Source organism: Strix uralensis, chromosome 19 (assembly GCF_047716275.1).
Source record: "Strix uralensis isolate ZFMK-TIS-50842 chromosome 19, bStrUra1, whole genome shotgun sequence".
Taxonomy (NCBI): Eukaryota; Metazoa; Chordata; class Aves; order Strigiformes; family Strigidae; genus Strix; species Strix uralensis.
In genome coordinates, this window is record NC_133990.1 from 6532358 (window position 1) to 6559752 (window position 27395).

The following is a 27395-nucleotide window of genomic DNA, read 5'->3' on the forward strand; positions in this document are numbered from 1 at the left end:
GAGGAAGTCTCCAAAGACTCGTTAGTGTCCAGGAAGCTGCTCAACTTCCACGCCAGCTTTAGCAAAGGGTTTCGTGGCTCATTCAGTCCTGATGGCAGATGAACGTCCACTGCAGTGTGAGCTGCGAAGGTGTTTCATTAGTGAAAGGGCTGTAAGAGCCATTCTCGCCTTCTCCATCCATGGGCATGAGCCCCCTGGCAGGGACGTGCCTTGCCAGAGCAACCAGCAGGGAAGCGGTGCAGCAAAGTGTTGCTGGAAAGCAGAGTCTGAGCTTGAGATGCATTTCCTTGGCAGTGAGAGCCTGAGGGAGAGCATCTGGTTTCATATCAGAACTGTCTGAAACCACAAGCCCTGCCAGGTTTTGAGATGAAACTGAAAATCAGTCCAGAGGGGGGGCTCCAGACTGGTCCACAGCACGCGTGGTCCCCCCACCTCTTCTGCAGGTCTACTCTGCCACAGCAACCTGTCTGAACAGGGCCAGAAATGAGGCAGGTGATCTTTATGTGGTTTTTGAGTTTCATAATGAAAGTTTGCTTAGTTTTCATTTTAACTGAGACACCTCGCTCTGGGGCAGCTGATGGAAGGTGAGATAGAGACAGACCCTGCCCTCGGTGTTTATGGTTCAGGTCCTCAGGGGAGCCTGGAGCTGCTGTTGCCTGGACAGTAAAGAGGGCTGGAGGCTGGAAAGCTGCATTTTTTCCCCCTTTCCTACCTGAGCTGTGCAGCTGGGCTGGAGGTCAGGATCAGGGCCAAAAATAGCAGCTGCTCCACCATCAGATGGACATGGTTTAAGAGGAGGGTGCAAACAGGATGTCAAACCTGCCTCTGATGGAGTCCACTGGATGGTTTTGCTGCAGCATCAGTTTGTCCTGGTGTAAGCAATGATGCTGGGTCCAGGGGAGCACTGGCACAGTGTTTTGGGAGCTGTCGGCTGCAGTTTTGAGCAGCCCAGAGGATGCAATGTCAGATCCTCAGGTTGGCTTGGGGGAAACAGCCCTTCAACTCACGCAGTGAAGAAATTCCCCTTTGGCTCACATCTTGATGCTTGTGCTCCAGCCGCTCTCGCCAGAGCTAAAAGGAAACACGGGCTGGGCAGCCGCCCCAGAGCTTTGTAACGTTAGACGAAGCCTCTGATGTGCTACTTTCATAACCGATCTCGCTTAAAGGCAACTGCAGGGAGAAGGGGGAGGGCAGTGTGAGGGGGTGGCAAATTCTGGTCTGCTCCAGGACATCTGTCATCTCATGACGAAACGCTGCAAGTAGATGTGCTCATATGTCTCCCCTACGGCTGAGCACTTGCCACTTCTCCCTTCAGGACGCTCCAGCGCTGAACAGCTCGCTCACCACTGCTGATGGTATTTGTATAATCATTCCTTGCACCGGGAGCAAGCCAGGGTGTCTGCTGCAGGAATGGGAAGAGTTGGGATTGGGGCGGTAACTGGTGGTGGGATGAGGGAGAGGGGAGAGGAGGGGTGCGGCTGGGGGAACAGCTTTCTATGCTTCGTTCCTCTGCAATACACGGGCTTTTCTTTGCGAGCGTCTGTAGTTGAGCTGATAAACAACCACAGGAAACCTCAGACGTACCCGTGTAGTGAATTTGTAACTAAATACAGGGCTGCAGAAGGCGTGGAGAAGCTGGCTTTGGAGTGGGACTAAATATAACTTGGAGAAAGCAAACGTGTGTGCACAATGGGCTGTGTTTGCCCTGCTGTGTCACTGCTGTTCTTGTGTGAAGTGGAGAGGTGGGAGAGGGGACATCCCCCAGGGCTGGTCATGGTCAGCACAGCAATATTGCATTTGGGACCCAAGACAGGGGATTTGAGATCCAAGCCAGGTGCATTAGAGAGCCAGGGCAGGACAGCACAACCAGGCTTCCCTAGGGAGCCAACCCCTTTGCTGCTAGCCCAGCTCCCACTGCCAAAGGGTTTGGGTTTAGGTTTTTTCACGGCTTCGGATATTTTTGCATTGCTCAGTCTGTGTCTCACCTAGTGTTTCACCTAGTCTGGGGGTTCTGGGTTTTGGTGATTTCTGCCAGCTTTTGATGATCTGTGAAACAGAGCAGCAGGTCTTTTGGGGAGGCTGCGAATCCCCATGTTGAATGTCTCCAGGGGACAGCCTGTGTCACTTCTCTCTGCCAAGTATGATAGGGTTGAGAAGACTTATGTGATGGACACATCTCCATCCTTCTGCCATGGGATTTCAATCCCACCCCAGCGCCCTCACATACTGAGGGCTTAAAAGGACAGAGCTTCAACTCCTGCCATGGATTGGAGCTAAGAGGGAAATATTCTTTTCTTGGGACAGGGATGTGCTTTCCTGCAGAGCTGGACTGTTCCTCCAGCAGGTGCACCAGGCTGTGGAGGCAATCCCATTGCTGTGACACGTGCTCGCTGGGAAGTTTGCCTGGCTGGGCTTTGTTGTAATGGTCAGCAGAATGGAACAGGCTGGAGGACCTGGGCAGCTGTGGGGTGGGACATGGCCCAGGTGGCCTCCTGGGACTCAGCTCTGGTCCTGGTCAGGCTGGATTTCCCTGCAACTTGTAGAGGCTCTTGGGTGTTTGTTGGCAGTGCGTTGGCAGTGCCTCTGAAATCCCCTGGCTCTCTCGGTGGTGAGGCTGTGGCTGTGTGATGCTTTGCTCTGAGTGTCTCCGCTCAGGCTACAGCGGCTCAGGGGTGCATGGACACTGGTGGCCAGGCGAGCCCACCACTGGCGTGGGACTGCATGGTGCTGAGCCTGAACCAGCAAGGGCTGACTGAGCATGGGTCCTCCTTCATGGAGGACAAGAGCAGCCAATGCAGCCTAGCCTGGTCTCTGCGTGCAGTAGGGACTGATAACCCTACAGGGACCAATGACCTTTTGTCTGTACAACCTGGTGGTGCCCATAGCTGGGAGCCTCCAGACACATCCAAAGAGCAAACAGGGTAATGTGTGATCTGCTGAAACCGATCTCATCACAGTGTCTTTGGTGTCTGTCCTGCTAATGACCAGCCCTTAGAGAAAGGAGAGGACATCAGTGTGGTCTCCCCACCATGCCTTCCTGGCTGTAAGCACCAGGGAGGGGACAACCCTGGAGGAAGGTGACTATTTCCTTGTGCAGGCCTGGATCAGAGCATAATGAGAATGGGGAACCCCTGCTCAGGAGGAAGGTGGTTCAACAGGGTGAGCATTGGGAGGATGGAGAGGTGAGGAGGGAGGTAAACTGGAGGATCCCAGTCCCAGTGGCCTCATCTCCACATGAGACTGCACATCATCTTGTGTTAGCTTGGCCAAAAGACAGCAGCCATCGCAAACTGTTCCCCACCTCTGGTCCCCATTAACTGCTGCCCTGCAAAGGAGGGGCACTGAGGCTGGGTTTATGGGGTGTTCAGCACCCAATGCTCAGCCAGGTCCTACTCACACTCTGTTCAGCACCCTAGCAATTTGGAAAGGAGGGTGAGGCTGCAAAGCCCTTTAAACCATGGTCTTATCCACCAGTTCCCAGGGTGAGCTCTGCTTTCACTGTATAGTTCTTCATTTTTAAGAATATAGCCAGATGGTTCCCATAACTACCCCAAACTCTTGGGAGAGGTGGCTTTCAAGTCACTAATTTTTTTTCACAAAAAACCTTATAGTTATTGAAAACTGAAAGGAGGAATGTGACTTCTCTTCTTGCCCTTCCTTTTAATTTTTTCCTGAAAATGAAATAAAATACAGCTGATGCCATGGGTATTTTAAGAATTGCAGAGAGGAAGTGGGGATTTGCAGCTCTGCAAAGAAGTGGGATGAATGCAGAGAAGACTCTGGTCTTGCTGAGCTGGCAGACAGCAAAATAACCAGTTACGGGATGAAATGTGTCTCGTGTCTGCTGCAGGGAAGGGAAGAGATCCAAGGAGGGAGGAGGGGGACAGAAAGCAGAGAAGCCCTCACAGGTGTGGATCAGGAAACTGAGAGGCTTCTGCCTCTCGCTGGCACTTATGCAGGGCTTTTATGCCCTGCACCATCATATTTTCCCTCAACTCATCTATCGTCTCTCCATGGTCATGTGTGTTGGCTGGGGCCTGTGGGCCCTTCCTGTTTCTGGGTAGAAAGCCTGTGGTCACCGGTGAGCTCAGACACATGCACACAGAGCAGAAGCAAGCCCTGTCTGCGCTCAGTGGCGTTGAGTGTGGGCTCCGGTGCAGATGCCGTGGGGATTGCTGCTTCGCTGTCTAGCTCCCATCTGCTGCACCTCGGCCGAGGAGCCTGTGCCCTTCGGCTGCGTCTGATCTGCTGCCTCCTCCTCTTTCCTCCTCCTCGCAATGTGCTTGCTGGGACGGTCCTGTGCCCCGAAGGGAGCTGTGATCCTGGAAGCTGGAAGGACGCAAGGAAAGGTGAGTGCAGCCCAGATCTGAGTAGGTTTGGGACAGGGTCCTTCCTTGCATGGTTCCTCTGCTCCCACTTGCAGCAGAGATGGTGCAGGGAAAGACTGTGGTAGGGGGTATGATATGATATGATATGATATGATATGATATGATATGATATGATATGATATGATATGATGTGATATGGTGTGATTATGGTATGATATCCCAAGCCTTTGGGGGAGCAGTGTAGGGGTTCCCAGGTGAAAGCCTGTGACTCTCTTGCAGGTCTGAGTTAGTTCACCAGGCACTAGGACCAGCGCAGAGTCCATGCCCAGAAATGGGGACAATATCCCCCTACTTTCACCAGGGATCAGTCATTTAAGGAGAGATGAGGCAGGCAGAAATGGCTGTCTGTAGTGGGGGGCTCTGATGTCTTGTGCTCCCCTTCTTCTGGGGACCGCACTGACACTTGCTGGCAGCAGCAGCCCATCTGCTGTGCTGGGATGTGAGGATGTGGCACAGTTAATGTTGAGGGTCTGGTCCTAGACACTCGGTGAAGTCCCCTTGGTTGAGCATCCCTGCATGAGTGCAAACCTGGGAGAGGGGACCTGGCTCACCTGGATCCCTGGATGGGAAGGGGGGGCTGCAGCACAGCTCAGATGCATGTCTGTGCCTACCATCCCCATGCAGCATGTGCAACGCATGGGCACGGGGACCCCCGGCTGGCTCACATCACATGTGGGTCAGAGCTTGATGGGCACAAAGTGCAAAGGTGGCTGTAACCAGGGTTTTTAGCCCCACAGTCTGTGACCAGGAGGGGTGGCAATGGCAAAGGAGCCAGCAGGAAAGGACTTGACCGTACATGCAGAGGATGCAGGGACATCCCTCTCCATCTTCTGCAGGGAAGGAGTGGTCCCAACATCACAGCATCACATCCCAGCATGTCGCATCTGGTCTCCCAGAGGATTTAAGGGTGCTGCGTCCTGGGAACAGCCTGGCAGGCAGAGGCGCACAGGGTGGGTGTTGGGGACTGATCCTGCTGAGAGCAGGCCAAGAAACAGCCTGGTGTGGTGATAGGGATCCTGCTACACCCCAGGTTTCTGGGTGCCAGCAGGTGACATCTCCCACTGCTCTGACACCAGCACAGGAAGCTCCATGGCGTGTGCCTGAAGTTCCATACACCCTCTGCTAAAATGCTTTTTCACCCAAATCAGCAGCTCTAAGTGTGTCATTGGAGCTTCAGATGGTTGTTGCATCCCTGCAGTGACATGTTCAACGAATCCTTCCTGTCAGGTGATGGGCTTCATCCCTTTTGGTCAGCCTCTGCCCAGAGCGGCGTCACTGCCAGGGCAGGGGCTGGCAGTCTCCTTCCCAGGGGTGCATCAGTTGAGTCTTTGCTCCCCGACTCTTTCTGCTCAGCCAAAGTAATGCCAAGGTCAGATCATCTGGCATAAATCAGCCTGGCTTCGTTAATGTCACTCAAACTCTACCCATGCACCTCGGCTGGGGAGCAGCTTCCATCTCCACAAGCAAGAAACTGTCTAGAAATGCTCTGCACAAAGGCTGAATTTAGTCCTTGATTACAGCACAGGCTCTTGCACCTTCAAAGCCTTCCTCACCATATTGCTGCGTTTGGATTTGTGTCGGGGTGATTGCAGGGCCAGCTGCTGTTGGGAAAGTCCTCATGAAGCTCAGGAGGGAAGGGCAGACAGCACCCCATCTGTTGTGGCCAGGGAGGGAAAATGTGGTCCTGCTGTCTGAACTGCTCCGAACTGGGGCTGATGCTGTCCAGCCCTTCCTGTCCTCAGCCCTGCATCCTTCCTCCTACTTTGGTAGCCCTGGTATCCTCATCCTTGGGCAGCAAAGCAGGCAGAAAGCGTTCCCAGTGAAAATGGGTGATTTTCTGCTCATTTAGGTCCCTGTACTGGTTATGGCCAGGCCAAGCAAGAACCAGCAGCTGGTGCCTGGCAGGGACCAGACTGACCCTAGTCTTCCTCACTGGGCTGTTTCTATATATGTCCTTTCATGCCTCTTCTCATACGACATTTACCTGTCCTCCTGCAGACGGCGTGACTGGACTCTGAATATGTTGGGGATCAGTTTTTGGCATTTTATGTTGTATTTCTTGGGAGACCCAAGCACTCAGAGCAGGCAGGTGGACTATGTATTCAATCTCAACTCCTCTTTGCTGACAGTGAGGAAATCCAGCACTTTTTAGGCAGACAGGTGAACTGAGAACCGGTTTCTTGGGCAGGAGGAGCTCACGTCACTCTGGCTCTCTTGAGTCCTTTTCTAAACCCGGAAACCAAGTGCTGTCAAGTAGGTTCCATGTTTGGTCACCAGCTCCCCTCCCACGCGCGGGCAGGTAGGATGCGGATGTGGAAAACCACCGACACAATTAGCAGCGGGCTGTGTTTCGCTTTGGCAGGCGGCTTCTCTGAGCCGCGGGGCCGGCGCGCTGGAGGAGCCCGGCGTGCAGCCCCAGCTCTGCTGCTCGGCACAGGCACTGTGGGTCTCCCACGGCATTGGGGACCTGAGCACTTTTCCCAGCAGGAAATGTCATTTTGGGAACCGTAGGGCCAACCCCCTCACTGGCTGTGTAATGCTGCTCTATGGTATTTGGTGTTCTTATGCCTGCAAGGGATTAGGAGAATCATTCACTTCCCTTCTGTAGCCAGTGACTCAAGGGGGTGATCTGTAATTTTTGAAACTAGGAGGAGTAATTGATGTTCTTCTCTAGCCCAGGCCCTGGCACACCAGGTGGCACATCCCATTTCTGCCTGTAGAAGTAAAGCCCCGTTAGTCCGCAGACAGACATCTGATGTTTGCTGCAGGCTCTCAGGGCTGGGGCATGAAAGCATCCTTCCCTTGCTCCCCGCTCTGCACCAGGGGTGCTGAGCACCTCCGGGAAATCATCTGGTGCCTGGCCAGGGGTGGCAGCGTGGGTGCAAGGGGGAGGGCAGGAACAACCTGTGGACAGCACTGCTGCCATCAGTGTGGGTTGTCGAGGGGGAAATGGTTTGCTGACTTTAGTAGGCACTCTCTGCCCTGCTATGCACCCCTGGTGCACCCCAGGGCAGTCACCTCAGGGGAAAGGGCACGTCCATTGTCACAGCTGTATCCACATGCTGCAGAGATGCAATTCCGAGGTTGGTATCAGGCATCAAGTTGAGCAGGAGGAGCGCTGACATCTCCTCCCCACTCCTGGCTCCAGACCAAGCTGCCTGACAGCTGTGCAAGCAGAGGCAGGGTTTGCTATAGTAAGCCCCTGGCCTGCAGAAGGACCCCTGTCCTCACCTCCCTTGTCCTCTCCGCTTTTGACCGTGGCTGGGAGCTGCCCCCATGGTGCTGCTGCTCAGCGGGCGGTGGAAATCCGGCTCAGTGCCAGGCCTTGTTATCCAGCCTCAGGGCCAGAAATAAAGGCCACACGGGTCTGGGGTGGGTTTTGAAAACTTCGCGTGCTGCAGGAAACCTTTAATGAGCTTCTGAAAGTCGCCAAGAGCAGGATGCTCTCGGGGTGTGAGTGGTGCGTGGCAGGGGCATTCCCGCACGTGTCTGACCATCTTCCCCTGCAGTTGCAGAGCTGTTGGGTTTGGTGATAGATATTTACAGATTTAGGATCTACCTGGGTAGAGTTAAGTCCTAAATCTACAAATTAAATAGAGCAAATCCTAAATAGAGCAGACATGAGCACAAGTGTGGGCTGATGGCCTGACTGTGCTTGGAGGGACATGGAGGACTGACAGGACTGTGTTATTGCTGCCTGTGCTGGTTTGGGGACACTGGAGGTGGGCTCCCTGTTATCAGCCATAAATGTGGGTGTTTCAGGGAAATCATAAAATTCAGAATTATGGACTGGTTTTTTTCCATCCCTAAAGGCAAGAAGAGAGGGCAAAACCTGCAGGCTGGAAAAGCCTCAATCTAGAAATGCTGAAAGTGGTGTTGCAGATCACTCAGGCTGTAAATACAGGCAGCACAGTCCTGTGTATGGGAAGATGGGAGAGGGCAACGCACTGGGGGAGACACTGCCTCGCCATGGGCACTGGGGAGGCAGGACCACGAGGTGCTGGAGCCGTGGGCCGGGAGGGACCCAATCGTGGGGCTGATGGCTACAGCTGAGCATTTTGCATAGAAGATGCTGGTGTCTCCTCTGCTCCCCTGTGCCTGCCCCATGCCGGCTCCCCGGCCTGCTTGTAGTCATGTCACAGGCAAACGTCCCTTCCTTCCTCTTCAACTCTTAGGATTATTTTTTTTTTCCTCTTTCTTTGGAGAGAACAATGCTTGAGGGCAAGGGAAGCCATCTGGCTCCAGGCTGGCTTCCCTCTGCAGTGTAGCCGGCTCCTGAGCTTTCCCTGGGGTTTGTTTCTCTGGAATGCTAGATCAGGATGGCAGCGGATCAGCACACCAAGCATAGAAACCTCATGGAAATTTGGGCTCTTTTTTTTTTCTTCTTCTGGTTGCACTTTGCATTTCAAACTCAGTTTGAGTTAACCTGAACATTTCTTCTTAAATCCTGGAGAGGATGAAGTTCCTGATCCTGCCCTGCTCGGTGATGCTGATGCTCATCCCTGCAGGGCTCCTTGCTGTGGGAGGTTTTGGGAGCCAAGTGTTCAGATGGGTTCAGCTTTGAGCTGAAGCTTTCTCCAGCAAAACACAGCCCCTCAGACATGCTGTGCTCACCCTTAGGGCTCTGCCTCCCTGCCGGACATCCTCCATGCCAGGGTACCCTGTCCACAGTGTCCTGGTGGCTTTGCACTCCACTCCAAGTTTCAGGCTGATCCTGATCTCCACCACCAGCCTGAGCCAAGTGTGCCCTACTTTTTCTTGCAGGGGAGACACAGGACACAAGGCCATGCCCGTGTGGAGTGAGGAGCAGCTGCGCACTCACCCCATCACTGTAGACGCCCTGCGGCCGCCGTGCCTGCCCTGTGCTGCAGCCTCAGCTCGGCCATGGAGAGCACAGGTGAGTGATGCTGAGCCTCCCGGGGTGCTGGGGCAGGGGATCCCAACAGAATGAACCCACTGGATCCGCTGCCTTCTGCCTCGATTACCCTCCGATAAAATATGTGTCTATCTAAGGAGGATTTGTTGCTGCTGGGCAGACCTTGCTCTTCGCAAGGTGTTGGCAGACCATGCTGGATAGATGGGAAATGAGGCACGAAGCAACTGAGGGGCAGCCGAAAGATTTGCTGCAGAGGGGCACTTCGAAAGCACCAGGTCTGGTAACCATTCACATTTGAATTTTAAAGCAGTTTTATGTTTTACTGTATTTTTAGTGTCCATTTTTTTCCCCATGTGTGTTTTATTTTCACACTGTTTCACAAGGTGGTATGGTCTCCTGGCACCCCGAGGTCAGGATATCACTACTGAAATGTTTTATTTCGTTTCTAAGCCACTACTGTTTGTCGCTGGTAGGTTCAGACTGTTTTTAGATCAAAGTGCCTCTTGTTTGTGTTGGAACGAATGCTTTGATGCTCTGCTCCCCATGAAGAAACCTCAGTGTATCATGACTGTAGTTGCTTTGATTTAGAAAAAGAGGACAGTATTTATATCAGTGCTCAGGAAAAACTTCCCCTAGTAATTAAAAACATACACAAATGAAAAGAATAGGAAATTTCCAATAGTCCATTATTGCGTAATTCCCTACTGAAAACCAATGAACATAATAGTGAAATTGAGGCGCTTACAAAATCACTGGAGAGAAAATGAAAAGGAGAGAAAATACAAATTTCCAAGACATTTCCCCAAATGACACTTCCAAAATGAGAAAAATCCTGTTTCAAACGACATTTTTGCACTGTAGTTTCTTCCCGCGTGGGTACAATGGCATGAACTGTGCTGGCAGAGATGGGGCTTCCCGTGTGTACACACACACAGCACAGCTTCGCCAGCCCATGTGAATAACTGTGAACCCAAGTGTGTGGCTGTGTTTTCTAACACAGCTTCGACTCAAGCCACAGCAGTAAGTACTCCTCTGCAAGAGAAGCCTGAATTGAATGAATCCTCCATTCAAAGGTCAGTAAATAGGAGAACTATTTTGGTTATTGGGGTGTACTCAGGAATAGGCTATCCCCAATACTTTAAATTTTGCATTTCCCAGTTTCTTTTATGCAGAGTTTGTGTCTGTTGCCCCTGTGCCCTGGTCACCATCTCATTGGACCATGGCACTGCAGTCTTGGGCTTGGAGAGGGCACAAGTGGCTTGTCATGTGCCTGGTCACACTGCCTGCCCTGCGAGCTGATGACGAGGAGGCAGCAAGGATGCTGTGAGGAGCAAAGTACTCCTGCTCTCTGATGTGCTTCACCAGTGGGAACAGTGGCAACTGTGGGGTGCCATGTCTACTCCCCTGTATGATGACCCTGGGCCACCACTAAAAGATGCAGTAGAAGAGCAAAAAATCATCTCTGTTTTTTGCTTCAAACCTATCCTGAGATGGTGCATGGGATGAGGGACCAGATACTCAAAGCTGCCCCATCTCCTGCATGAGCATGTCTTGATGGTCCTCTGCCCACAGGAGAGATGCCCCTGTTGGTCTGACACTCCACTGAGCTGTAAAATCCCCCCAGTATTTTCCTGTTTCCCTTCCCTTCCCTTAGCTCCCAAGAGGCCAGCTCCCAAGCCACCTCCCCCGGTCACCATTCCTTGTGAAGCCCAAAGCACCACCTTCTCCACCAACCAGACCCAGCCCTGCTGGCTTTATCTCCTTCCAGAGCCAAGGAAGGAGGTTTGGAGACTGTGGTCCTTGAGCCCATCTCTTAAATAGTGTCACCCTGGCTGCCTCCTCTGTTTCTTGTAGGTAAAGGTGAGTGCCCTCACTGCCCTCCTGCCACCTCTCTGAAGTTAGGGAAGATGGAACTGTGGCAGAAGAGGGTGTGGAGGGAATGAGAAAATTCAGGAGCAAAACTGGGCAGGAAATGTGGTAGTAATGACATCAATCCCAAAAGGCAATCCTACGTGGATGAGACAACTCAGACCAGGCAGTATGTGTCTGGAGCTCCCTTAGGACCTGGATAAATTGCTCCTTGCTTGCATCCTTGCCATGCAGGCAAGACCTGCTCAGCCACTGCTGGCAATGGTCTGGACCCCACCAGTGAACATGGAGGCAGGAACCTGCCCCAGGAAAGGGCCCTGAGATACAGTTACCACAAATATCCTCCCCTGGATCAGGCCATGTTCTGGCTATTCCAGCCTGCAACTTCCTACTGAAGGAGAACATCACCTAATAATACCCAACTTTATATAATGCTTTTTTTTATTACAAAGTGACAATAATCATTTTGCTGATAGGGAAAGAGTAAGGAGGGACACAAAGACAAGCCATGGTGGAGCAAAGGGACCTTGCAGCTTTCCCAGCCGATACCCCATGTGCTTTCAGGGGTGACTTTTATTTTACATCTGCAATGTGTCGGCGCACATGGCCAGACAGCTGTCATGCACGCTTACTCATGATCACGAGCCCTTGCTCCACGTACGAGTCATACCTCAAACTGTGTCTGAGGTCAATGGGCTTACTTTTGGCTGACAGCAGGACGCAGTTTGGTTTTGACATGTACAAGGCACGTGTAGTGGTTACCACACAGAAGCACTGACCTCAGACCCCTGCCTGGGGAGCAGAAGTTGCTCGGATCCCATGGCTGGGTGGTTGCACATCAGAGAGAGGCTGCAAGGGGTCACAGGTGGAAGGCAGGAGGTGACATGCCAGGCTGGTGGCTCTGCCTGGGTTTCCCCCGTGGGGTGAGCTGCCAGTGTGAACAGCAGACCTTGTTGCAAGAGTGCTCCTTGCAATGGGTGTGGGGTTGAGGCCGAATCCATGCAGTGCCAAGATGCAGAGATGTTTCTGCTCTTTCATGGTGCCAAGCTGTGGTTTAATTTTGTTAGTTTCTATATTTAATGTATGGGGTTTTTATTGAACAAGGGGAGAGAGGGGCTCTGCAGAGCTCATGCATGAGCAGTCCTCTGCAGGGCTTCTCTACCACCATGTCCCTGCAGGAGCACTTTGCTCTCCACTGTGGCTCCATGGGGTGGTCATTCGCTCCCAGCTCCAGTGGCCCTGGGGAGAGCTCTGCCCTGTTTCCATTGAGGCTCATCCAGGCTTGAAACCTGCTGAGAGCCATCCTGAGGGATGCAGTCCCCAAACTCACCCAAACCAGTGTCTTCTCCCCTGGAGTTGTCCCTGGGTGCCAGTCTCCCAGGGGTGCTGGCCTGGCTGCTCACGTCCTCTTTGTCCCCGCAGAGGTGGAGTCAGACATCCTGCGCCGTGTCCGCACGCTGCTGCGAGAGCTGGACGGGCACCACCCCGCCTGCCAGTGCGACCGAGGTAAGGCGGACCCCCAGCATGGCTCTTGGGGGTCAGCGCCCGCTGGCCCCCACGCTTCCTTGCTGGGGCATTGCTTGGCCCCATACCCTCCACCACTCCCCTCTCTGTCGGTGCCAGGGTCAGGGACACAGGGTGACCTCACTTCCCTGATGCTGCTCTGCCCTTTCTAACCTGCTCTCGGAGGTGCTAAATCTCTGGCAAGCTCCTGCTGTCTGCCATGCACCATCCTCAGCAGCTTTCATCCCTGGCTGTTACATCCTTTACACCCTTCACTCACCCCGAGGGTCCAGCATTGAGGTGGAACATCAAATGCCAGAGTTTGTGATGCTGTTCCCAGCTCTGACACCGACTCACCACACAGCCCTGTCCAAGCCTCCCTGTCTCTCCCTGTGGGGATTTCGCTTCACCACGCACTGCTCAGCTCCTCACTAGAGAGTCAGTTGAAATCCCCGTGTTACAGTTTTGGAGCATGAAACTCTAGCTGACCCAGCAACTGAACTGCTACAGCTTTAGGAAATGTAATTAATTTTGAAAAATTAATTTTACCTGGAGCACATGGAATATTTTACAGTTAATTAAATTTGATTTTGTCTGGAATAAGCCTTGACATCTGCAGGACTGAGCTGCTTTGTGGTCCTTGCTCTGAGTGTGAGCTATCAGCAGCCAGTGTTCAGGTGCTGTGTGCTTGTACCAGCAGGAACCCAAACTCCTCAGGGCAGGTGGTGAAAGCAGGCACTCATAAACAGGGCAACAGAGGGAACAGGACACAAACTTCATTGCCCTGCCTTGCTCTTCTCCAGCCCCCCCCAGTCCTAGGATCTCTAGGACCTTTTGCCAAACGCTTCCCAGTATTAGAGATATGATACATCAGTGCTGCACCCAGAATCAGGGCAGTGGCGTACTTGTCCCTTGCAGAAGGTCAGTGACTGAAGCAAGGGCAGAGGAGCCTGGTTTAGCTCTGGTAGTGATGTCAATGCAGCATCCCAGCGGGTGATCTCTGCAGCAACAGTGCTCAGGTCTCCTGATTCCTCTATGAAACGCTGCCCCTGATCCACCCCAGCTCTGCTTGGCAACCCGACCTCTTTCTTGGCTTTCACTTCTTAGGGATGCTGCGATGGACCCTGCATAAAAAAATCGACCAGAATCCCAGTAACAGTTCCATCCTGGTCAGGATCCTGGTGAAGGAGCTGGAAAGGGTGAGTGCACTGCAGAGATGTCCCCCGAGTGCTGGGCTTGGCCCCTCTGTGGCATGTGTCCTGCTGTGGGGCCCAGGGGAGCAGAGGGATGGGGACTCAACTCCACTTCCAACAAGTGTTTTTAGAGGCCTTGAGCCTGTCTGGGGACTGTGGCTCATAGCAGAGTGAAAAACTCTGCGGGACACCAGGGCAGAGCTGTAACTCATCCCCAGCTGATGGCTTCAGGGACCAGGGTTTGCCCTGAAAGCGATGGTGAGCCATGAGCAGAGCAGGGAACCTCCCCCGGCTCCTCGATGGCGCAGCAGCCAAAGGCAGCCAGCCTTTGCAGTTTGCAAATAGCACAGTGAAAAACACTTCTGACCACCCCCAAATCTCCCTCATCCCACCCCAGCCAGCTGTAGTCACAGGCAGGGTGGAAATTTCTCCTCCATGTCACTTATTTCTGCCCCAGAAGGTGTCAGAGCAGAAACATCTAACACAGTATCCTGTCCTGAGAGCATCTGATGGAAACTTTGCGGTGGGTTTTTTGTTTCATTGATTTGTCTTGTCATTTTCTGGTCTCGTGGAAAACTTCAGCACCCTCAGCATCCTGGTGTGACCTGGTTTGTGGTTTGGTGAGGTGTCATGTGTAGAAGTAGCACCTTTTTTTTCTTACAAGGCTGCCTCATTTTACCCAGCGCCCTCTCATTCCAGTGTAGGGATCAATAGCCCGTGTCCCCCCCTTCACCACCTCTCTCCGCCCAGGTGATGAGTCCCTGTTAGTTTAGTTGTCCTTTGTGCAGAAACCTCCCTATACCATTTTCTCTACACCTTTGTTATTTCTCCTTCTGAGCTGGAAGGATGGAGCCACCTTGCTCGGCATTGCTCAACTCCCGTGTCTCCAGTCAGCTGCTGCTCAGCCCGGGGGGGCCAAGCACCCTCTGCAGAGGCTGTCACCTCCCTCTGACAACACTCCGTATCACACACTGAGCCGTGCCAGCCCAGCGCAGATGCCCGTGCACACATCACAGTGCTGTGAACATGGAGCAGTTATTCCTAATCTTTGTTTCCTGCCTTTTAAGCAGCTCTGAGGCTACTCACAGGCTGTCTCTCTCAGGCTGTGGCTGTCAGCGGTGCCTTGGGGAGGGATCTCATCAAGTGGCTTTTGCAAATCCAGACAGACAGGACACCCACATGGCCCTTGGCTATGGATGCAGGGATTCCCCCAGAGGGCTTAGGTCTGCTTTCCTCTGCAAAAGCCATGTCAGTCCCTCCCCATTATACCTATTACTGCTCTGCTACTCTTACCTTTCCTTGCCCAGGAGGGGTGTCAGGCCTTCTGGTCTGTAATTCCCTTCATCTCCCTGGGGAGATTTCCACATCACAGGAAATCAGTGTTACTTTTAAAATTTTTTTCATTCCTCTGGTACTGCAGCAGCTCTGAGCAGTCAGTGCTAACCACAGATGATAATTTAGCAATTTCATGTTTGAGATCCTCTGGGGCCCTGGGCAAATATCAGCTGGTCTCAGCAATTCAGTATTATTCATTTTACTGATCATTTCTAAAGCTTTGCTGTCATCAGTTCCATTTAACTCAGATCCATCAGCACAGCAGACCTGAAGAAAGGTGCTGGAAATATCTTTGGGCTGGAAATATCTTTCCCAGGTTTATCCAGGGGCATTCCTGTTGCTGGAGTTGTTAGAGCCAGACCAGGCTGCACGGAGGGGCCAAAACTGTGTCAGCTTGAGCCTCCATCTGGCTTCCCACGGGCCAGGATGGGGACGTAAGAGCATCTCTCCTCCCTGTTCACTCTGGTCCCACACCCACCGGCTTTCCCCAGAGGTTTTGTATTTCCACATGGGGTTTTGCAACAGAAAAGAGCTCCTTAGTGAGCTCAGTTAGAAACTTTTGCTCACCCTCTCCCACAGCTCTTGGTGTGCAAACCATGCTGTCGCAGCAGCTCCTGGAGTTTTCACATCCCTACAGCAACCTCCAGCCCTGTGGTGCAGCAGTGGCCACGGCAGCATGATCCATCCCCCCACACCCCTCCCCAGGGCTTGGCTCACATGATACGCCCACCGTGCAGGACCTGTCTGCTCCAGGGCCATCCTGCCCACCCTGATGGCCTGTGGAGGGATCCCAAACCCCACCTTGAGCCGGGGAGCATCACCCCTAAGCCAGGGTGAATGCCCATGCTCACCTTGTGTGTCTGAGCTGATGAGAAGACAGAACCCTGCACATCCCAGGGGCTCCCGGGGCTCCCCTGGCTCTGGTCTCTGCTGCTGCCAGTGCTGCTGCCCATCCCAGCATCCTGCCAGGCCCTGCCTGTGCTGACTGTGCCTTTTGGTTCCACAGGCGGAGCGAGGTGACTTCAGACATTACATCGTCCCCTTGCTGCACACGCTGATGTACACCTTGATAAAGGTAACCCACCACGGGCTTTGCTGGGGCAAGAGCCAGGGAAATCTGAAGCCACAGGAGGGACCACCTGAAGTCACTTAGCACCTATTCCTGTGCCAGCAAAGTCCTGGGACTACCATGGGTGGATTCAACTGTGCATTTCCCAGTGTACTGTTTGATGGCTGAGACACTGTCACCTGTGACACGTATGGGAGTGACACATTCTTCCAGGTGACCCCCTTTTCTGGAGGTGTTTAGATGCCTGATGGTGCAGAAAGCCACTACCTGGCAAAAATTTGTGCCCACAGCGCTTCAGTGGGTATTGCTGGAGGCTCCCAATACATCGTAGGGCCTGATTCTGCTTCATATATTGCATTTAAATCCATATTGAATTTGGTGTAGCTCTCTGCCCTTCCACCCTAGGGTCTGTTGTGGGGAGAGCACCGTTGTGGCATCTCCTTATCTGTCCCTTTCTTGCTCCAGGCTCCCTGCATCTCTGACGAGCTCTGTGGCAGAGTGTATGATTTCTGTAAGAAGCTGCTCACCCTGCCCAAGCCTTTCTGCACCATTGGTTTGGACTATGCCATCAGGCTGAAGATGGAAAGGACAGCACCGGGTACGAGGGCTTCTCCTCCCTGCTTGTGAATGGCACGGCAAATGGCTTAGGTCCTCGAGGCAATGGTAGTGGGGATGTTGGGGAATTTCCATACCTAAGCTGGCTTTGCCTAATGCAGCAAGCCATGGCAGGGATTTCTGCAGCAGGCTGGCCAAATGCTTGGGGTCTTAGTGATGAATTTGGATGGGAGGGTTCCCCTCTCCTGATTTCAGGCTGCTGAGCCTTAGTTACAAGCAGAAAACTGTGGGGTCCTCCTGCTGTCAATGCAGGTACCATAAGAGTCAAGTTCAGCCCATCTAAAGCTGGGTATATATATACCCTCTGTCTATGTGGGACCTGTTGGGTGCTTATGCTCCCAGCCTGGACATCTCCGTAAATTTTGTGGAGGTTTCCTTTTTGCAAAATGAAGTGTCCATCTGAGATTGAGTTGCAGGCTGTCCAGCATGGGCTTTCCCTCCACTACCTGTGCATCAGGTTTTAGACACTAAAACATTAGTTTCTGCAGAGAACAGACCTTTTTAGAAAGCAAGCCAGAGGACGACTCTACTTTCCTTTTTCCCTACGTTGCTCATTAAAGTTCTTGTTGAAGTTTTCTTTAGTAAGAGTCTTTAAAAGCAATCTTTTAAAACAGTGCAAGGTGCAGACACCTTGTGAGGTGAAGGTAAAATATGAGAAACCTGGTGGGAAATTAGAGAGAAAGTGTCATTCTTGGTAGTCTCAGCCCATCACCATCACCCCAACCACTCTATCTGGAGTTCCAAGGTCCACCTTTATCTCACCTGACTTCTGGTAAAAGAATGATTCAGTGTGGAGAGATGGGGATCTCCAGCGGGGCTTCTCTCTGAGCACCACAAGGTTCACAAGATGACTGCACCTGAGCAATGTGGGGTGGATGGATCTTTCCCACCCCAGAGCTGGGTGAGGGTAAAGTACATCTCTCCTGATTCAGAAATGTGTTGTGCTCTTCATATCCATCCAAATGCTGTCCCCTGATGTGTCCCTGGGGATGGAGGCCGGGAGTAGGACTCTTCCTCCTGCTTCCGACTCCGCTCCCAAGCTCATAATCCACTAAACAAAGGAAGGGAAATACAGGAAATCGTCCCTGAATAGAAGGGGTTTTCTTTTTATGTAGCATGGCCTATCTTTGTCCTTGACTATTTTTAACTCTGGGCCGGATTCTTGGCTCTTTCACATCATCTCTCCAGCAATGGATGTTCGCCGACTTGGCAGACCCACCATCAGCTTCTACAACCAGGAGCAGCACTGAGCTGCTTCAGTAAGTTGTGTTGTTATTTCTCATGCTCTGACTCCTGCGTGTTTATCTTCTTGCATTTGCTAGGTATGTTGTACCAAAGAATGGTCATTTCTGAACAAAGTCTCAAAAGCGACCCGTACCCTTATCAGGAAAAGTGAGTAGTGCCTCTTTGAATGCGTTGTTACTTTAATTTCTTTTAGAGTCTCATAGTGAAATCTTTCCTTTTCCTGCACTCTGAATTAATGTCAGATGGAACAGACAATTTGGACATAAACCACGTGGCAGTACGTGGTCTTGGGGGACACAATTTGGTGGCATCCAATGCCTCGCTAAAATGAGCTTTGCATTGGGAGAAGCACGTTCCTCCCACGTGTCCCAATTTATTTCTGTGGTCCTGGGGGGCAGGGAGCTTCCCTTGGTGGGGAGACAGGGCAGAGAAGGTGAATATCAGCAGCAACCCTTTTTCTCTGCATGAGATAATGGAGACGTGAGCTGCTCGGGCCAGCCCTGATGTCAGTAACGGGAAGTCCTCGTCTCATCTCCCTCTTTTCCCACCCTCCTGCCCCACGCAGGATTTTCATCTTTGCTGATCCAGAGCTGCTCTCTGAAGCCATCTGCAACGCGCTGGTCACGGACACGGAGGCAGCTCAGGTCTCCCAGAGCCCTCGGGCTTGCATGTGCTACGTGATCATCCACGCCATGCAGGCGGCCCTGGGCGAGGGCTGTGACATCAGCAGCTTGAAGGCAAGCCTCCAGGTAACTGGCAGCACCGCTGCAGAACCATGTATCATTTTCCAATGGTCCTGCTCTTGCCGGGCACCTCAGAGCAGGGGAAGGTTTTTTGGCAAGCGGACAGAATCCCCCCCTGACTACTCACTGCTGGTCTCCATCCCCAGTAGCCCCAGTGTCACTTGTGAGGCTGGGCTACAAGCAGAGCTGGTGTTAACCTAAAAAAATCTTGAAATATAAGAGTTGATGCAGCAGGAATCAGAGATTTTGAATGTTCAGTTTGAGTCTTCAGTTTTGCATAGCAAAGCTGGACTCTGGGGCTGAAATGTAGGCTCCTCTGTGAACCGCTGGTCTGGCATAAACATCTCAGTGGAAATGTTTCAACCAATTTTCTTCAAAACCTCCTTCAAGGAACTGTGGGGCCACAGTAAGACAAATGTCTTAGTTCAGAAAGGCAAATGTTCAGAAAGGCAACTTCACAGGGGCTCTCAGAAATTTCCACTCCAAAGGCACCTTTGTGTGTCTGCTGTCCCCATCTCCCAAGGGTCACTTGAGCTGCCAGCTCTGTTGCTGACTCCCTGAGCTTGCGGCAGCTAGGAGCACAGCACCCATCAGCTGCAAAACGGCCAGAAAAAAGCTTTAAGCAGACAGTGCAGGCAACATCTCTCCTCCTCTAGCCTTCCCCGGAGACAGGAGGACATTTGTGTCCTTTGCTGTGACACAACAACTTTTGCAGGACTCATTTGCCCTCTTTCTGCCCCCTCCCATGGCCCTGCCTGTGAAGCATCTCCTTTTTTCACACCTTGGGGTGTTAATATCTGTTCCTTGACAGGATATGGCCACCAGCGACGTCGAGCACTGGTTCCGGCAAGTGGTGGCAGCAGTTGAGTGTTCAGGAAACGAGGCGAGCGCAGACCGCGGCCGGCACGCAGAGAGGCTGGAGAAGATTTACCGCACTGTCCTCAGCTCCTTGCAAGCAGGTGAGCTCCTGGCCAGCCATGCACGGGGTGTTAAGAGCTGTGGAATTTGGCCCCTGCCTCACTGCTGTGTCCTCACCATTGCCCTCCTACAGCTGTCCATCCCCACTGCCTGTCCACCTCCACTTAGGCAGCATCCATCACTGGGACCAGGGCCTTGCAGCCTGGCTCCTTGCAGTGACCTGATGTCCAGGATGGCAAACTGCACGTGGCAGTGGAAGGCAGATTTGTCACCTGAGGAAAGGAACTGTGGCCATCTCTGCTGCTAATTCAGCTGTCCTGAGGCCCAGAGATATGCCTCTGTCATTTGCAAAGGTTGCCACAGAGGCAGCCCGGGGGAGACTGGACAGACTCTCTGGTGCTCTGCTGGTGTAAGATACATCCTGTCATGGCCCAGACTGGGGAGACACTGTGCACCACTCCCTGAAACTTCCTCGTACTGATGTGGTGGATGGTGGTACTGCCACCTCATTCCATTCCTGGCAGCGCTCTGTTCCAGCCGGCTGCTATTGGGGCTACATGGACTATAACAAACATCCCCATCCATCACAGCTCCTCACACAAATCTGGGGTAAACCAGAGGGAAATGGGGGTCAAGCTTCCCTCTTTCTGGCCACTCCTGGTGGAAGGTCCCTGAATCCCAACTCCCTCCCCAGAAAGAGCTGGAGACTGTCCCAGTGCAAGATACGGGGGGGAACAGCCAGTGGTGAAGGGAGAGGAGTGGGACCATCTCCTTTTGGTGGCAGTGAGCTATTAAATTGTCTCACTGCTTCTCACAGAGCCATAATGGGTTAAAAATAGCCAGTGATGGTGTGATCAGAGGGCTCCTTTGCATGTCGGCTGAGATCACCAAGGGAGGTCCTGCCACATGCATTGGAGGCGCAGTGCTTTACTTATTCTGCAATCACTCTGCTGTCTGCAGCAAAGCAAGGTCCTTCACTTGCCCATGCCTCATTTTCCCAGTCTTCATTTCTCCCTTCCATTGACAGTGTAGTTACCTTCTTATGGCTCAATTTGTGAGAGCAGAGATCTGTGATTACAGCCTCACGTCTGGCCAGAAGGCAGCCAGGGTGGAAGAGCCCTTGGGGCTCAGCATGGGCGATCTCAGCCAGTGTCTGAAGCACCAGTGGGGGTTGAGGCACTTGTGTGGGAAAACTGCTCCTGTGTGTTACAAGCATCCTTGTTTCCCCCAGGTGATGCTCCCGTGGGAGGGCTGCAGGGTACCCCTCTGCCCAACCCCAACATCAGCTTTCACCTCTGGACAGAGGATGACCAGCTCTGTGAGTGCCCTGGGGGCGGGGGGGGCTGTGGCAAGTTTGGATGGTGCCTGAGACTGGGAAGCCTGTGCAAAACATGTCATTTAGCCCTCATTCTTCAGCAGTGAGTTTCAATACCATCACTCAAGGGCCAAGCTCGTGAAGGCTTGCGCTGACTGCACCAGCCTTCCTTCTTATGGGGTGTCGGAGTCAGATGGGGGGATTAGGCAGGGAGAGGTGTGAAGGAGATGAGGAGAGGACCCCTGTGGGACAGGCTGCAGCAGAATGTGCCCAAAGTACATGATCTGAGCGATACTGAGCTTTCCTCATGGTGTAATGTAAAATGGGACTGAAAGGCTGACTCCTCTTGGACCTGCTGGTGGAGGTATTGGCCTTAGGGTTTGCATGAGAAGAGGGGAGCCAGGGCAGGACTAGGGCACAGCCTGGCTTTGGTTGTATTTCCCACCTTGAGCTCTCTTCTGCCTGCAGGGAAGGAATTGGTGCTGTTCATCCGCCCGATGTCGCAGAGCTGCGAGCCTGACTGCCTAAGCCAGGACCTGGACAACTTTGAGATCCAGGACATCATTTCAGACTGCGAGTGCTATGAGCAGACCCGCTTCTCCGTGCTCTCCACTGACAGTGGCATCGAACGAGACCTGCCTGTGGCAGTTGAGGAGTCCTATGCCCCTTGCAGTGCTGAAACGGAGCAATCCCGGCTCCACAGGAAGGGTGGCATTAAAAAAAAGCTTTCACCGCTGGAAAGCGTCACCTTCCTGCAGGCTGGCTGCAATGGTCCAGGGGTGAAGTCCCCAGCGAAGCTGCAGAGGAGACCAGGCATCCCCCCGGAGCCTGCAGGCCTGCTCCAGAGGCTGCACACTGCCCGCATCGTGCTGCTGGGGGACGACCGGATCCTGGGGCGCCTGGCCCAAGCCTACCACTCTTTGAGGTAACCAGTGGCCACAGCCTCTTTGGCTCTGGGGGCTTGAGGAAAGGGAGGATGGAGTGGGGGCTTCGCTCTTCAGCCAGCTGAAGCAGCCAAGATGGCTGAGGACTGGTTTGGGCTCCAACGTTACCTGGGACAGGATGGGACCCAGGTGTTTTGCACCCAAATGCATCTGACTTCACTGGCTGCATGGCATTGTTCAGCTCTGTTGGCCCACATGATGCACACATTGAGTTTTTCCCTTCTGTCCATCGAATGGGTTAAATGAACAACGAATGAGGCAAGACATTTTCCTATGCGAAAGGGAAAAATCCTAAAGAAAAGCTGTGTTCCAGCTGGTTCTTCCCAGCTGGTTCACCTAGCCTGGGGTGGGTCTGGGTCGCAGTGCAGGCAGCAGCCTGGAGAACAGAGCTGGGTACATACTGGACCACCAGTCCCAGCCAAGAGCCCGTCTGCAGGATGCCCCTTATCCCCGTCATCTCCCCTCTCTCAGTTTGGGAACCTGGGGGCATTACTGCCATCCTGTCACATTGGGCAAAGGAGGCGTGTGAGGAGGGCACATGCTCCTGTTGCAGAGCTGCTGCAGTCTCCTGGCACTGCCCAGTCTTGGCCAAGAGCCATGTTCTTCCACCTTCCCCTTGTGACACGGCTATTTATTTTTCCATTTCAAGGAAACGAGAAACGCGTCGAGTTTTCCTGACTCCCAGGCTGAACTTGCAGTTCTACTACATCCCGGTTGTGACGGGGCAGCTGAACACCTTGGCTGTTATGGTGAGTCTGGGCTCCGCAGCTCTGGGTGCTGCTGACAGCTGCCAGCAACTGATGGTGTTTTTGGAGGAAGAGCAGGAGGGTTTACAGGAATTCACATCCGTTAATGCCTTGTTCCTAGAACAAGGAGGATGGGAGCCAAGACAGGGCAACTGGGCTCAGTCTGCAAACTGGTTTCAGGAATCCATCAGCCCCAAAGACCCTCAGGTTGCTCTAACCACCCTGACGGGTGATAACTCACAGCTTAGAACTGGTATTCAGTTTTGCTTCTATAGGAGGATCCAGGGAGCTTTAGCAAAGGACTGATGCTTTCCTTGCCTCCCAAATGCTTAGGGGAAGTGGTCACCTTTTACTGAGGTCTTTGCCTGCTTGGTCGTGGCCCCAGTTTTAGTTCTGCAAGTCTTGCACTTTGTCTTGGGCACATCTCTTCCCCTCTGACAGCTTCAAGACAGTGATAAATAAACAGTTGCACTTCTCACAATACTTTAGGCTGGCCCAGAGCTGGCTGTGAGTCCTGACAAATGTGCCATTATAAAAATGATTATTTCTTCTTTTTATTCTTCACTTAATTTTTGTTCTTGAGCACCTGCTAAATGAGTGATGCAATAAATGTTTTGCCATCTGCTCTGGACCAAGCAGGGAAGGGGGAGGGATGGAGGAACCACTCATGGGGCATTCATGCCCCAGCTCCCTCTGCCTTCTCTGTGGCTCCTGGTATTTTGAACCGTGATCATGCTCAGAGCTGTGTGTTTCTCCCGCAGGACCACACTGCCGCTGACCAAGAGGAGCTCTGCGAGGTGGCCGGGTACCTTGGCAGAGTCGACCCATGGTACAAGAGCAACATCAACACGCTGTGCCACATGATTCCCAAGCTGGCCACCATGGTATGAGGGAAACCTTCCCACCTCTCCAGCCTGGCCCATTTCTCAAACACGTCTGCTGTACCTGAGGACCAGCTCGTGCCCTGCAGGGCTCCTCCATGCCCCAGATAGAGGCTTTCTGCCTGCAAATCTGCCCCAGGGCCCAGCAGCTGGGAAGGTGCATGTGGCTGATGCTACCCCAGCCCACAAGACCCATTTGCTTCGATGGGTTTTTTTGGCCAAGGGACAGGAAGTGGCAGATTGTAAGAAAGAAAATGTAAATGAGGCATTTGCTGAAATACCCCCAACTCGTTTCCTGGCACTTTGAGCCACCATCGATACCCTACAAAAAAGGCTGGTGGGTGGGCGCAAGCCTTCACTTCTCCCATTCACTTTGACTAGTTATGGCAAAGCAGCTCAGTGCTGCCCTGGGTGACAGCTCATTGCTCATTATTTATCTAGGAAGGCGTGAGGGTTTGTGGCAGTATTTTTGAGAAGTGACTGTGGCTGATCAGTAATGTGATTTGCCTCCCCAGCCTTCCTCTCCCAGCAAACATCTTGTGACTGACCTGTTCATCACTGACGTGATCGCTTACTACGTTCGCATGGGCATCCAGCCTGTCTGCTTCCAGGTCTATGCTGTGAAGGTGGGTGCCACATCTCCCGTGCCTTAACGTGGCCCTGCAAGGGCTTGCAGAGCCTCACTGTTGGCAGAGCTGTGTGAAGTCAGTAGGGTCTGGGGGCTTTCAGCAGGTCTGAGCCTGGATCTCTGTGCTCTCCAGCCTGTCCCCTCCTTGCCAGGCTCCCAGATCTAGCGACTCCATGTAGCACAGCTCAGCCGGGGTCAGTGATCCCGGGAAGGCTATTTCAGGACCACATAGGTCAGCAAAGTGAGCCTTGAAATTACCCCGTAAGGACAGAGATCTCCTGCTCCACTGGATTTGTGTTTGCTCAGGAGCTCTGGCACCTCCTGCTGCTTTAGATGTTATGAGCAAACAGGAGTTTTCTGAGTGGCTTTGCCAAAACTTTCCTGTACCTTGCAGGGGCTTTGCAGGGCTTCCTGAAACATCATTTTATTTATTTCCTGCCAGCTTTTCTCTGAAATGGTATCAGAGTGAGACCTGGCATTTGATACGAGAGCAAAGAACTACTGTATTTGGTCATGTAACATCAACCCCCCATCTGCTTCTCTGGCAGTTTTCCCCTTCAAAGCTTAGGGTGGCACTGATGCACATGCCTCCTTTTAATCTACCCGTAGCCAGTGTGGTAACCTATTGCAGCAAAGGAGCAGCCATTACACGAGCAAACTGGTATGTGGCTTGCAAGGAGCTGGAAGAGCTTTGGTAATCACCAGTAGAGCATCACCAGGACTTGAACTAATAACATGTAGCTTGTAAACACTTGGAGCACCTGGTCCTCAGCTTGTGCGGCTGGGGATTTTGATTTTTTGGTAAATTTTTATTCCACTCATTTCTCCTCCAAGACAAAAATCAAAAGCAAACGAGAGAGTGGGTGACTCAGGCAGGGTAAGAGGAACTGACTCCAGATGTGGTTTTCAGATAGAGGCACCTAGCCTACACTGTTGTCATACAGGGTGTGATGCTGCTTCATCTGGAAACACTAAGCCTGTTTTGCCTTTTTGGTTAAGACCACACTGTTCCTCTTTGGCTGCAGACAGGTTTCCTGGAAGTGAGGGTCAAGTCCCACAGCAGTTGGACATAGGGCTAAGGAGTAGCTAGGAGAGGTTCTCCAAGACCTTATCTTCACATTTTGCACAAAACAAGCTCGTGAAAAGAAAGTAAGTAATAGGTTTGAAGTGACTAGATGATTTAGGTGTATCAGATAGAAATGAAGTGCCTCCAAGCTAAGCCAGCATCTACAGTCAGGCGGGGGAAGCTGCTCCCCTTGACCTGGGTTGCCTGTGGGTGGTGGCTGGGAACAGACTGATGTGTGGGGGCGCAGTGACACCCAGTGGCAGGGGACACTGCCCGTGGCTCTGCTGGCCGCGTCCACCAGCCTCCTGGCAAGGCTCGCCACGCTCCTGGGCTTCTGAAAGCAGAGCAAAAGCAGTTCTCCATCCCATAGGTTCTCTGGCTGCCACGATGAGGTCATAGATTCCCTCTGAGGATGTCACACCCGGGTGCTCTGGGAGAACCTTTTGATGTCACAAGCCCAGTGTGATGCCACAGGGTGACTGAGGAGGAGCTGATCTTAGAGATTTTCCTCTCTTTCAGATTTTCTTCAATGACCCAGCGCAGGAGCCGGCCGAGGATGTGTTCCTCACGGAGATGCGCACCCAGGTGCAGGAGAGCATCTCCTACAGAGGTGTGTGCGTTCCCCCATGTAGAGTCCTGCAGCAGGGGCTGCCACCCTGGGCAGGGCTCCTGCCAGCCCCAGTTCCCATTCGCCCCATCCCTCAGCCTGCAGCACTCAAGGCCATGCCATGGGGCAATAGCCCTTGTTCCCTGATGAGCAGGAGAATTCCCTAAATGTCTCCATCTGCCTCCTGGGAGCATGACACCAGGCTAAATGAGAGAGACCTTGTGGTCACTGGCTCCTGGTCTCAACCAGGTTTTGTAGATTGTGCCTTTGGTTGGCTCCAGGACCCTTTGAAGTTGGACCAGTTTTGTTGAGGAAACAAGCTGGGCTTTACAGCCACCGCCTTTGCCAAATGTATTCCCTATCAGAAATTCAGCTTTTGCCAGTGATGGGACAAGGGTGCTTGAAGGCTGGACCATTACAGAGATCACATCCAGCCCTTCCATCATGACACCCCGGTGTCTGATCCAATGGATGTTTGCCATTGTGGTTGGGCACAGACCCTCGAGTGAGTCCATCTCACTGGACCTGTTGAGTGCACAGAGCCTCAGCTCCCGTAGGCAAGGACAGAAGGGCCAGGGTGCCAGGCCACAGCTGCTGTGTGACAGCGGGGGTGGCTTGTCCCATGGGAAGTTCCCTCTCTGCTGAACACAAACAGGTAGGATGAGTGAAACCTCAATCCTACCTGGTTGCCTCCTTGCAGAGTTAAGCATGACCAAGAAGAAAACGACCCTGGATGGCCCTGGCATAGATCTCACAGTAACATACAGAAAGGTAAGTGGGGCTCTTGGCAGCCCAAAATGTCTCTGCTCAGAGGGATCCCCAGCATGGCACAGATCTCCTAGAAGGAGTGTTCTGGCCCTCCTTCTTTCCTCTGGAATTGCATTCCAGGAGAGGACAGAGAGCTTTAGAAGCCTGCTATCTAACCTTTCATTTGTGAAAAACTGCCCCCAGACCTCTCCATGTCTGACCTCTCTGCCAGGGTGAATTAACAGAGCCTTTCCTGTAGGTTGTGGTGAGCAACCGGGCGAAGGAGCTGGCTATGTCCCTGCGCTCCACAGGTCTGGTGATGAAAGCCGTCCCTGCCAATGAGGCTGAAGGTGGGTTCTTCTTGCTTGGATCCATGCGAAGAGGGTTTGCTGCGTTTTCTGGAGCTCGATAGAGCAAATCTGACCATGGTGCTTAATACCAATTGTGCCTGGGCTGTGGGGGTTGAATCAGTGACATGCATATATTGGTGTCACCACAGTCTGTGGTTGTGCATTTTCTCATGAATGACGTGCCTGGGGCTCCCTGTAATGTAGGGTTCAGCATAACCATAATCTAGGCTTGGCAGCATCTTCCTCTTGCTGCAGCCTTCCTTTTTCACCTTGTCCTTAGCACAGCCTTGAGGTTTCCATTCTGAGCATGATCCCATCCAAACCCTTAGCCCATGGAGCTTGCTAGAGTCCTCCTTT

The 27395-nt window shown here is 52.7% G+C and overlaps 1 protein-coding gene across 4 annotated transcripts in view; it reads left to right on the forward strand.

Annotated features, from left to right (window-relative positions):
* Positions 1-27395, forward strand: part of PIK3R6 (phosphoinositide-3-kinase regulatory subunit 6) — a 36952-nt gene that overhangs the window by 4515 nt on the left and 5042 nt on the right. Inside the window, exons 1-17 of one of the 4 annotated variants that reach the window (XM_074889285.1) lie at positions 1293-1355; positions 9153-9285; positions 12556-12639; positions 13744-13835; positions 16171-16239; positions 16699-16831; positions 18171-18240; positions 18659-18842; positions 19648-19795; positions 20986-21072; positions 21538-21994; positions 22663-22762; positions 23521-23643; positions 24156-24266; positions 25854-25944; positions 26642-26712; positions 26948-27038. In XM_074889285.1, the coding sequence (XP_074745386.1) occupies positions 9273-9285; positions 12556-12639; positions 13744-13835; positions 16171-16239; positions 16699-16831; positions 18171-18240; positions 18659-18842; positions 19648-19795; positions 20986-21072; positions 21538-21994; positions 22663-22762; positions 23521-23643; positions 24156-24266; positions 25854-25944; positions 26642-26712; positions 26948-27038 (1924 nt within the window). In that variant the 5' untranslated portion in view covers positions 1293-1355; positions 9153-9272. Of the gene's footprint in view, positions 1-1292; positions 1356-9152; positions 9286-9508; positions 9540-12555; positions 12640-13743; positions 13836-16170; positions 16240-16698; positions 16832-18170; positions 18241-18658; positions 18843-19647; positions 19796-20985; positions 21073-21537; positions 21995-22662; positions 22763-23520; positions 23644-24155; positions 24267-25853; positions 25945-26641; positions 26713-26947; positions 27039-27395 lie in introns of those variants that run through there. The other 3 variants (XM_074889283.1, XM_074889287.1, XM_074889286.1) reach the window with 3 other exon arrangements.